General features: G+C 38.9%; 1 protein-coding gene across 10 annotated transcripts in view; it reads left to right on the top strand.

The window, feature by feature from the left end:
• Positions 1 to 12612, top strand: part of tcf12 (transcription factor 12) — a 112432-nt gene that overhangs the window by 84656 nt on the left and 15164 nt on the right. For all 10 annotated transcript variants that reach the window (XM_066701324.1, XM_066701328.1, XM_066701322.1 and 7 more), the window contains 5 exons: positions 1482 to 1581; positions 2722 to 2861; positions 4237 to 4381; positions 4647 to 4714; positions 10066 to 10144. In XM_066701324.1, the coding sequence (XP_066557421.1) occupies positions 1482 to 1581; positions 2722 to 2861; positions 4237 to 4381; positions 4647 to 4714; positions 10066 to 10144 (532 nt within the window). The remainder of the gene's footprint in view (positions 1 to 1481; positions 1582 to 2721; positions 2862 to 4236; positions 4382 to 4646; positions 4715 to 10065; positions 10145 to 12612) is intronic.

The raw sequence follows: 12612 nt of genomic DNA, 5'->3' as shown, positions 1-12612 counted from the left end.
GTTTTAATTTGCGCAGCGTTCTGATTGTAACTGAAACGGACTTGCTCCTTTTGTGGCGTGGAGTTACCATTCGGCTCCCATCTGGATCTCATGATCTCCGCGACCACATCAGTACTGTTTTGCCACAGAAACGCTTTGATCCCCTGGCTTAGGCTGGCATGGGTGCAGCTACATAGCGTTACACTTACATTTCATTTTAGCCCAAGTTAAAAGGGTACAAACACACAGAAAAAACTGTGAAACCGCTTCTCTCGCAAGCTTTGTTTGTTTTTGTTTTGTTTTCCTTAACACTTCGCAGAACAAGGATATTTGGGTATTAATTATTTTTAATTATGTTTTTATTTATACATTTAAAACAAACAAAAATATGCCAAGACAAAACCACTTTCTTCTTTCCAGTGAGTGTCTCTCTCCTGTCTTTGTCTTACTTCATGTAGTTTTTAATGTTTTTGTAAAAATCGAATTGCAGGGGTTTTACTCTGTTGTAAGTTTTAAAACAAACCCAGAAAGACACCTTTGGTACTTTCTCACATTAATCAATGCACATCACTTTGGTCTTGCTACTGCACAGGGCTGTCTGTCTTTTTGCATTCTGACATTGATGGATTATCCATCAGCTTTAACATATGCTGCACGAGTTGGTGCAACACAAAGACTGTAAGTTATTAACTCTGATTTCTCTTAATGTGAGAGAGCCGGTGTGTGACAATCCTGGCAGGTTGGAGGCAGGGTGTCAATGCAGATTGTTGACAGTTACGTTTTATTACATGCTCGATTTTATCCAAACTTCTCAAAGTTACCAGAGAAGTTGAAAACGTCTGGCTGTGGTTTAATTAGATCCATGTCAACCTTTTTTTTTTTTTTGCTTTCCTTGTTTTCCCCTTAAATCATTTGAGTTGGTCATATGCCAGTGTACTGTGCTCGTGTAAGGCAAACTTAAAAGAAAACTTTCAGGAAGAGAAACTGCTACTCCTGTAACAAATCAAGAAGATATTTTTATTTTATTTTTGTCTCAAATCCGTACCAGACTTGAAACGTCGGCTTATATTGAAGCTTTGGGATCACACAGAAGGATGAAGACAGGGATTTCTCTTCATAAACTTTCCTAAATCTGGATTAAGAACAGCATTGATCTTTGGCCCAGAGATTGTCACGGTTGCTATAATCACACTTCAAATTACTATATTGTCTTTATTTTAATAAAAATAGCTTTAATCTACAGGAACACTTTGAACTCCCTACAGATGTTTGCTCGCTGTTATTGTTAATGCATTAAGTGACCAAGACAGATACTATTGTCCTTCCTGGTGCTCTGGCACAAATAAACGCTGAACGATGCTTTCCTGTAAGTAACGGAAGCATTGAATGTTCCTATGCTATAGTATTCCATATATACCAAGATAGTCTCAGTGGTTTTGGAAATCAGTATTTTGGGAAAGGCTGCTGTGCATTTATTAACATTTCTTTCTTTCTTTTGATAGGTGTATGCACCATCTCCTGGTTCAGATGATTTTAACAGAGATTCTCCGAGCTACCCATCTCCAAAGCCTCCCAGCAGTATGTTTGCAAGCACTTTCTTCGGTAAGTTGAATTACAAGGATGAAAACGACCACTGAGTGCATTCTGCAGAAGTGTATTTTATTTGTATTTTTTTTACACTGGCAAATTGATTGAATGCTGCTTAAAATTATAATGTTTCAAATGTTTTTCCTTCAGTACTTAATCTGCCAGTTTGTCCTTTTCTTCAGGGTTTCCTGAAGCTTAAAAAGTCACTGGGAGGTTCTTTTTCTTTCTTTTTTTCCTTCTTTTTTTCTTAATCTTGTTAGTTCTGCTCCATAATTGAATGAGCAAGGTTTTAGTTTTTGTGGTTCATTCAGTGCTATATGCTTTTCTTTTTCTGTCGCTTGCTCCGTTTTCTTTCAAAATCCAGAGCTTGGCTCAACTACAAAATTGTAATTTGGACTAAAACCATGGACAACCATGGACTTCAGTTTCAGAAGATTTTTTATGATTTATTTTTCCTTGAGCTCCTGCTTCAGAGAAATAGACTGCAATAAGGAGCTTATTAAGAAAATGTTAAAATTGATCTATTTATTACATTGTAGACAAAATATGTGTGTGTGCGTAGTAACAATTAAGCTTTGAAAGTTGAAAGTTAGGAGGCATTTCTTCTTTTCAAGGACAGACTCCTGTTTTCAGGCTGTGTGGATTCTTTCCCCGTTCTGCTCAACATAAATCAGACTGCACTCAAGGTCTTCGCAATTAGCAGAAGGGAGCTTTGTGTTTTCTCAGCTGTGGTCAGGACAGGGTTTATATTTCAGTAATAAAACTGAGATGTTCATTACATTGCTCTACAACATGGGTGTCTGCAGAGAGCTCTGGTGCGGAACCAAAGGTTTCAGACCAGGACGTGTTGTTTACAAGAGACCCAAACATTTTGTTTAAAGTAGAAAGATACTTTTTGTCATATTGCACACACAAAAATGTTTTACTTGACTTTAAAAGCTTTTCAGACAGGATGCATCAGTCTTGCTTTGCTTTTGTAAACTGGAAAGATTATAATGATTTAGGTTTAAAACATTAAACAAAACATTAAAATTTGAACTGTTAACAGATCAGATATTTCCAAACCCTTATATTTAAATGAATGTCTTTTATTCATTTTAATTGAGGAAAAAAAACAGTGGTTAGAATGGGAACTTTTTATTTAATTTTTTATAGATGGGACCCATAATTCTTCTGACCTGTGGAATTCCTCCAATGGGATTAATCAGCCAGGCTATGGAGGAATGCTGGGAAGCTCATCCTCTCACTTGTCACAGGCCAGCAGCTATGGCAGCCTACATACGCACGACCGCTTGGTAAGACGTCACTTGTGTGCACACTTACAGGCCTGTTCCAGTTCACTTTTTAGCAAGCACTTTTTAGTCCTCTATGGTTTAAGATAGTAATAACAAAATTGATATTTTGGTTGAAATTTTCAGATTTTATTTTATTGTTCCCCTTATTTTTCCCCTTCCCTTGTTACTTAATAACCAATAAGTAACACTTTTATTTATCTTTTGATTAAATGAAAGAATCACAGGTGTCGCAAGCTTCGGCCTGTGTGCGCTGCTGGTGGTAGTCAGTGTTACTCACGGTCTCAGACCTCCCAAATGGGATGAATTAAATTAAAGGGCCTTATATGCCAGGATACCATTTGGAAACTTTCTTCCAGGCCCGGGGATGCTGTATTCAGGAAGGATGTGTGGCCTCCTTTCAAGATAAAGGCTGTACAGTGCGGCAGCGCGACTCTGATATCAAAGTGCCGAGTGCAGTGTTTAGCACACTCAGCCTTCGCATCTTTTACTTCTTACTTGTCCTCCTCATCTTCCCCTCACTTTACAATCATTTTACTGATTTACTGAAGTGTATATTGGACTGGATTTGTTCTTTTCCTTATGCAGTCTTTTTTTTTAAACGAATGCAGTTTTGATTATTGTAAACACTGCATTACTTTTTTATTTGTTCTGTTTTTTTATTTCTCTGACAAAATTCTAAATTCTCATTCTGCACTAATGAAAGCAGGAAGCTGGCATGCTCTTTTATGTATTTATTTGTCCCCCCCTCCTGCCTGCAATCACTACTCATGACTTCCTCTTATCATGCCCCTGTCTGATTATTATCTGTGCAAGTCACTGCTCCATTATCAGAGTTTCTTCTTTCTTTGTGGGCACTATTTGTCTGCGAATGAGGTGGTCATTGTCTGTATTTGATGTTGACCTGAAATTGCAAAGGCATGTGCAGCTGCTACACAAGCTCTGTGTATCATAGCTCAATGAAAGTGACTTGTACTGGACCCAGACTCAGCTGTCTTTTGGCTTTAAAACTTGTTACTACGACTCCCTCGAGTCAATCTGCAGGCTCAACACTAGCCAGTGGGGTTTTCTGCATTCCCAGTAATAAGCATTTAATAGAGTAGGGCGGGGAAAGCCAACAAACTTACACTTTCAACTTAAGTATGGTGCTTTTCTGTCTACTTCACTTTGTTTGTAAAAAAATCATAGCATAATACTATCTTGACACATGATACAGGAACAAAAAAAAGTAAGAGCATGACAGTATAATTCCTTACTCCCCTAAATGGTTGATCATGAGGGCCTTTTTAACATAGAACATAACATTATTCCATGCAGATTTTTCCTCATGTATATCTATAAAAAATTGATTTATCTGTCTGTCTTTGTCTTGGCTCAGAACTACCCTCCACATTCGGTTTCACCGACAGACATCAATGCCAGTCTTCCTCCGATGTCCAGCTTCCATCGCAGCAACAACAGTGCTTCCCCCTACGTCACCGCCTCGCACACTCCGACCGTCAACGGCACCGAGAGCGTCATGGGTAGGCTGTGAACTACACTCAGGGTGACCGCCCGGAGCACCTTTGAAAAGTTGCAGTATATTATGCAATGCTGCAGTACATTATGCAATGTTAGACTATATTACAGAAGCGATTTTTTTTCTGAGGAGGCAAAGTGTCACGTTGGATGCATCTGAAATTCTTTAAATGGCACAATTAAAAATGTGTGACTTGATTCCAGATTATATTAATTTTAATAGTTTATTTCTTCTTTTAAATTAGTTTTTTTGTTTTTTTCATTTTACAGCTGGAAACCGGGGAAATGCCACTGGAAGTTCACAAACTGGAGATGCACTGGGAAAAGCTTTGGCTTCTGTAAGTGCTATCTAACTCTCTCATAAAACAAACTAATTAGCTTTAATGTAAAGGGGTGTTAATCTTTTCCACTCACATAATGGAGCTATAGCATTCCTCTCACTGTGAAAGATGGTCTAAGAAATTATGCATTTGCTTGTTTAAAAACAGAGAGTAAGGATTGAGGTGCTGTCTGTTCTTGATATCAGTGCTTATTACGGTTTTGTTTTGTGATCTTGGAATCGGAGACCAGACTGACTCTAGATGAGGTCCATAAAGAGCTCATTACACAATGACTGTGAATTAAATTACCTGCCAGCGTCATCGGCTGGCTTTCTTGATGTTCCTGCCGCTGAACTTTTTTTCTCTGTGCTGATTTTTTTCGGCGGTGCGACAAGCTGAGAACGGGGAGGAGCTGCATCTGAAGTATACTCTGTGAGCGGTTTCTGTCAGTTTGGGATTAAGTGTCTGCGCAAATTGCTTTTAAATCCAACCTGTGAAAAAAATGAAACAAAAGGAAAGAATAGTTTTATAATGTATGTTTGCGGAATTAAATTTAAATGTGTAAGCTGGGAAGGTTAAAATTGAGTCCAGTTTTGATCGCCAAATAGATCATTTATCAAACTCAAACCATTTAATAACCATTTTCAGTGCAATGTAAAGCTAGTCTCTTAAGATTAAATCTGAAAGTCACATGTGTCCAGTACTGCTGTCTAGGCAAAATAGATTTTCAAACTATTGCTTTTGATTATAATTTTTTTTTTTAAGTGCTTTTAATTGTATTTATTTGGTAACGTAATATGTTATCTTATTAATCCTTAAAACAAGGTCCTTTGTAGTTCCATAATAAAGCAAAGAACTTAACACTGCAAAAAATGAACAAATTATAACCAAGTTATTGGTGAAATACAGTAATCGTTGTTTTTTTTTTATTGTGGAATTGTTTCCAAAAATTAAAAAATTACGGAGAAGCTGGGCCCATAATGTTTAATCTGACTGGTGGGTGGGCACCGGTTACCACGGTAACTCGATTTTGTCATCCTGTGTTTTTGCTTGGCAGGAGCAGCCAGGTCATTCCATAAATCATTTCTGTCATAGCTGATGGTGATGCATTCCATCTGGTGTATTGGTGCATTCCACACTCACCGCTCTTCACATCCGCGCTTAACTCCTCTCGCGTCTCCCCTAATTCTACCCCAATATGTTATTAGGAAAACCAAAAGCCGAGCAGGGAGGAAAAACACTGAACCACAACAGGTGAAATAAAAATAGGTGCTTATTACTGTATGGATCTTCTCAAACTGCATGATAAAGACTTGGTACAATGGGAATAATAAAAATATACACATGCAAATGGATAATAAGCACGCGTGTGTGTGTGTGTGTGTGTGTAGAATAATGCTTGTAAAAATTGCTAGGATATATCATTTCTCCTAGGAACAGTTCAGAACAAAATGTGCTGATCTCAGAGCTTTAAATTGTTAGATTACACGGACACGTAAGGGTTTTTCCGAAAGAATGAACCCCTGCCTTCGAGCACATGCAGACGTGGAGGATGATTAATAAGTTTGCCTTTTACTGTCCCACTTCAAAACAAAGGGGATGCACTGTATTTCAGGTCATTCTTGCGTGTGATCGTTATTTTCCATAAATTGACACTGCACAGCAAAATAATGCCCTACTTCAAACTTCAAAGAAAGCAACCTTTGTGTTTATGACTGGGGTATTAACTGCTATACAGAATACTATGATTAAACATGTAAGGCCAGATAATACATTTGCAAATGTTTTTTGGGACTAAGCCTGGATAATTGTGCTCTTAATCTCGGAGTATGCAAGAAAGGGAATTGTACATAAAAGTATTTACTCAGTTCCCAAAGCCACGGATCATGAATTAGTTTGGATAATCAACCAGCCTCGATAGAGCAAAAGGAAAATATGGGTTTCCGTGCCATTTCTAATGTGTTTAACTGAACATTTGCCAAACAATAACCCTTTAAGATTGTGCCCATGGAGGGTTTTCTGAAGGCTAAAAACATCTGGTATTTCTCAGTGTCTAATGTCAAATCAAAGCACACTTTGGTCTTAAATTCCCAGTAGATCAAACGGCAAGAGCCTTTAACTAACACTTTGTTTGCCTAACAGGGCTCTTCGTGATAAAGTTAGCCATGTTTTTTTTTTTTCTTCATACTCATTGATGGGCCTGTACATTTAAAGATGTGTGGCAGGGGGGTTAAGCGGCTAATAGCTTCTTCTGCACAAAGAGGAGGAAAAAATAAAAAAAAACGTAGGGATGTTGATGACAAAAAAAAAAATAATCATCACAAATTAAGTCTTTTTGTATTCACAGACTCAATTCCATTTGCATGACAAAGCTGCTGTGAAATGTACACTGAGGCGCTGGGGGAGACGGGGTGCTGTCAGTTTGGAGGTTTAACTCCTCAGGCTGCCCATTGTACGCTCTTTGTCCGAGGCAGCTTTCAATGGGCCCGGGTTATTGGCCCCCTGCTGCGTTGGTGAGGCGCGTGACTGATGGGGGTGGGCTCCTGCTTGTTGTTGTAAAATGAGTCGTGTTACAGTTTAAATCTGGCAGAAGGTCCAGGAGGCGTTGAAAATCCGTCGGGGTGCGCTCCTGCTCGGCTCCGGAGTCACTTGCATAAACCCAACATGAAACGGTACGAATTCATGTGGTGTGTTAAATATATATATTTTTAATCCTCTTGGAAAGTTTTGAAAAACAGTCACTGTTTAAATGTCAGCCCCGACCCAAATGTGTTTCTTTTAATAGGAGTAGACAGAGGTTGGTAGCCTCACAAACACACACCTTTTTAGCTGGAATAAAAGCATCTGTGTTAAAATGTCATATACTGCTAGCTGGATTGCTCCAGATCGTGTTCATTGCTCTCTCCCTCATGGTTCGTTGAAGTATTAAAACATTTTCAGAGAATTTTTAAGGAGCAAATTACATTTTCCATTCATATTAAAACTACTATGTTTTTTTTTCCAACTGTCTGAACACTTTATTTTGTTTGTTTGATTACTTATTTTGTTGTAAAAGCTTTGCAGTTGATTGGGAGTGATTTAGTTTCTATCTAATTGCTATCTAATTTCAGAAAACCTTTTGTTTTCGAATAGCATGCCATTTTCTCTCAGTTTAACCTGGAAAAATCAGGTCATCTTCTCTAGCCTTTATCCTTTCATCTATGATAATAATGCATGTGATTTTGTCTTGCTGCTATACACTTAATATGTTGAAAGGACTTCATACAGAATAATTACTGCTTAGGGTGTCTCTAGTTTGTTCCACTCATCACGTAAACTTTTTTCTTTTTTTAATTATTTGATTTCTCTGCTGGTGGTAGGCAAGCCATTTTGTGATATGTTTCCAAACTGGTAATACCAATTAGCCGTCGATTTGGTAATGCAAATAAATTCTGATGTCAGAACACTGGGCTGCATTGTGTTTCTAAGCACCATATGTTGTAATCTGGTTATTGTTTATGACTGTCATTGAATGGTAAACACCAGAGACCAAAGATTATTTGGACACATACTCTTTAGTCCAAAATGTCCCCCAAACCCATAAACCCAATTTTGCGATTTCCAGCATTTTTTTATTACTTTCAACTCCGTCTGCAAGGGGGAAAATCCTTAAACTGGAAATTTCCATTGAATTGTAACATTGTTTACTAATTTAGTGTACTTTCCTCTTTATAATGCTATTCCATAAGTGATATTTCCCCCACAAGTGCCAGACAGCAACAATCTGGCTTTGGTGCTGTTCACTTGAGTATTTCTCAGCAGTGGATATGTCAATACCCACACCTGCAATAATAACTACTCTACAGTGGTGCCTTATTGGCTTTCCTTTATTTTAGCATTATTCTTTACCCTGAAATTATTCTGAATTGTTGTAATCCATCAGCTGAGTGTTCCTCCTCTCACAATGTTTAGAGTTGCTGGACCACCAAAACATAGTTTGAGATTCAATGAGCTTAATAAAGGTCCTGCAATTTGCCTTATTTATCTTTATCTGTGAATTGTTGTTTCATGCCAATTGACTGAGCTGTTCTCTGAGAGAAATCCTGCTAGATATGCTGTGTGTTGAAGAGCTAATTAGATGGATAGAAACTTAATACCCTGGTTTCCATAATATGTTTTCCATTATGTGATGAAATATCCTCATATCAAATGAAGAAACAGTGATGCTGTAACCATTATAATCCAGCTTTTGTTTAAACAAACACAGCGTAGAGTACTTTTGCATATTTTTTTAAATAAATAATCTCAGTTTAAACACTGCTTCCCTTGCATGCATGGTTTGCAGCCCTCTTCTCCATTCCTCACAAAACTCGCACCAAAGTGCCCCACACACACACGGAGACGCACACATGGAGACACACACACACACAACGGGAGAAACCTTATTGTGAGTTAACAGTGTCTTTGTCAGAGGCTTTGTTTTCCAGATGAATATCCGACGGGTCATTTATCTAGAAGAAGAAAAATAAATATTACAGAGCCTGCCATTATCTGGCAAAATGTCTCTGTTGCTAATAGCAAGGATCAAATGACTTTGTCATTTTATTAGATCACATCAATAACTAGATCTCACATCATCTCCCTGTGCTGTGCACTTCTGCCAAGGAAACTATTACAATGGGATAAGCACAGGGGTGGCTGTTCCAGCAACAGAACTCATTCAGGCTAATGAGTAAAGAAGAGAGATTAATGATGTTGAATATTTTTTTTGGTGCCTGGCATTCTAACTATTCTCCACCCTCATTTATGATTGTGCTCCAGTGAGGCCATGTGTGTGCATGAGTGCTTGTGTGTGTGCCTGTTCTATTGTAGAGCATGATAAAATTATATTAATAGGATTTAATGGAGATTTTAGTCAAGCCGTAGCTTCCAAGTATTAAAGATACTATTTTTACTTTTCAGCGAGAGTGAAAATGTGTTTCTTTAGCCTTTTTTTTTTGTATTTACAAATCTTTAAGGAGGGTAATGGATATCAGAGAAAAGACATGCAATTTGCAAATCGTTCTTCATTTAAAAAGAAAAAAACGCTGGGGAGGAAATGGATCTTGTGTGTGTGTGTGTGTCACTGTGAATTATGAGCACTGTGGATTTTGAAGGCGCCATTTGAGAACAAGCTTCCCGATGTTGTAAAGGGCCCATATGTGTTCTGTGAGCATCTTTATAGCCTTTCAGGTAGTAAAACAGACCCAGGATTGATGAGCCAATTTTGGCTACAAAGCAGGTTGAAGGGTGACAATAAGGGCTGTAAAAAGTACCCAGAAATGACAAATTTTGCTTTTATACATTCTGCCGCTGTTTATTGACAAATTCCTGTCTTTGTCTTTTGTCAGATTTATTCACCTGACCACACCAGCAGTAGTTTCCCATCCAATCCATCAACGCCAGTCGGATCCCCCTCACCTCTCGCAGGTATGATTTGCTCTTTGTGCCCGTGTCGTCAGTGCTGTGGTGAATTACTGCATGTGCACGCTTGAAGGTACCGAACCACAACATATGATTGTAAAGAGTGGGCCATTTGGAGACAGGAAAGCCAGCAAGCTAAAGCTAGCAGTGCAGGGGCGTCCAGAGAGGCAGTGATGTAGTGCGGCCAGCTGTCTGTCCCTCTCTGCTACGTTCCCAGACCCTCTGTCCTCAGCTGCCTCAGCCTCAGTACACAGCTGTTCCCCCCACAGACGTGCCGGCAATGGGCTCATTGATTTAAACTGATTTAAGGGAGCTGGAATTACACAGTGTTGATGTAACTTCATCCTCTTCAGTGATGATAACACACTCCTCCAAGTGGGACACAATGGTGTTCTGCGGCTTCCCAGTGGGCGCACTGCACTAGCTGTGCATTCTTCATCGCCGCTCTGTCCTGCATGGCATTGCCCCTCGGCAAAGCTATCTTCTCAATGCAAACTGAATTCTTGCAATTTTTCTGTATGCAACTGCTATGGATGGCACTGTGTACAATTTTAAAAACAGTCTATACCAACTGTTAAGGCATTCACTGTATATTGCATATACATTAAATAACCTTTACTATCTAACTGTATAGTCTTTATGGTTTACCTAATGGGAGGTTTTGCTATCCCCCCCTACTTAATTTGGCTGATTAATGTGTATCTACAATGTGTATCTAGCATTTACCACCTGCACAGCTGTTTTAGGCCAGTTCTGCTGTAATAACTACATGGAAAGCCTTGCCTGGTTCTGTAATGGTAATGGAGGGATTAATCGCCTTCTGGTTGGAATCAATGGTCATGCTGCAAAAATGAGAGAGCCTGCTCCTGACCCACTAATACAGCTGACTTGACAGATTTGTATGTTTTTTATTATTATTATTATTATTATTATTATTATTATGCTGCTGATGATGACGGGGGGACAGAGGGAAATTTCTGGTGTAAATTAATGCAGTGTTGCATTTCTTATTTTGGGTAGATTTTTATTTGTTTTTTGGTGGGTAAGAACAGTTGAAATTGTAGTGCCCCTCCTTCAGCAGTGCAGTGGGAGCCTGGCAGCTCTGGGGCAGTGGCACAGGGACGGTCTCAGTGGGAACTTTGTTTCTGGAGTGAGTTCACTTGTGCCTCATTACCACAGGGTGAGCACCTCCAGACCAGCTATTTGTCAAGCTCAGACACACAGAGAGATGGGCAGAGATGGGCAGAGTATAGCTGTAGGGATGGGGTGCGTGTGCTACAATGTGCTGCATGCGACACCATGATAATAATGTGCACTGATGTTCACTTGCTGAAATGTAATGAGAATAAAAGTACTGGCACTTAAGTTTGGGGGGTCAACTGTTCTTTTTTGGGCGATGTGTATTATTCGGCTTTCATTTGTTTATTGCAACTAAAGTCTTTGAGGTATGAAACTCCTCTATGTATATACTTTTGCAGCAAAAGTGCATTTTGTTAAAAAAGCTTCAGAGCAGCTTTGTGGGAGCTGGTGTCACTATTGCAAGGCACTGTAAATGCTGGGCAAGAACAGTCTTGTGTGAGAGAAGTGGGGTGGTGGTTAGAAGGAAAAAAGAGAGAGAAGGGGGAGGGGAGAAGATACGGAGAGAGACAAAGACAGTGAGGGAGAGAGAGAGAGAGACGGCCTTTGGGTTCAGCACCCTCCACACACTCGACCCTGGTTCTGATGTTCCGGTTCCTCTGAGAAGCCCTGAGGTTGGGCTAATCTGATTAGCGTTCATGAAGGTGTTCTTAAACAGGGCCTGCCTTCTCTCTTTCCATTGTGTTTTATGTTAAAGTATAGGCACACTGGGACAAAGAAAAATGTTGGCTTTTGAAAAGAATAAATTCCCCCCCTTTGAGCCTACACTTGGATATTTGCCAAGAGTCACGACAACTCCTAACAGTTTTGTTACTACTGAAAAACAAAACAAAAAAAACTAGTAAAAATAAGTATTTTAAAGCTCTTGTAATAATGGCCACTATGTAGTAAATAAAAGGAAAAACTAATCAAGTTTTTTTTCATTACTTTATTGATTGTGGTTTTCAAAGAAAGATCAAAACTTGAGTTGCTCTTAAAGCAAAGCCCCATTCAAGTGTGTATCTGGACCTCCGTTTTTTTTGTTTCATAGCTTAGTGCATAGGTATTAAAATTACAGTTTCATTTGTATAAGAGGTAAACATTGGTTACAGTGCAGAGATGTGTCTTTTCCTGTCCCGGAGACACACTGTTAAAGTTCAATTGTGTGTGTGTAGCTGTGGCATAGTTTTTCAACTTGTGGATCGTACTTTCATTTGTGAAAAGTAATTGTTGGAAAGTTCTTAGCTAAACAAGTCTGAAAATAGGAATGTAGTTTAGCCAGGTAGTCTTAGATTTTCAGAAATTTAGAGAAGCGCTAAGGAGACCATTAACTATTGATTTGTTTTAATTATTATTAT

Source organism: Amia ocellicauda, chromosome 4 (genome assembly GCF_036373705.1).
Source record: "Amia ocellicauda isolate fAmiCal2 chromosome 4, fAmiCal2.hap1, whole genome shotgun sequence".
Classification (NCBI taxonomy): Eukaryota; Metazoa; Chordata; class Actinopteri; order Amiiformes; family Amiidae; genus Amia; species Amia ocellicauda.
The sequence above is the reverse complement of the archived record's forward strand: the minus strand, read 5'-3'. Positions and strand labels throughout refer to the sequence as shown.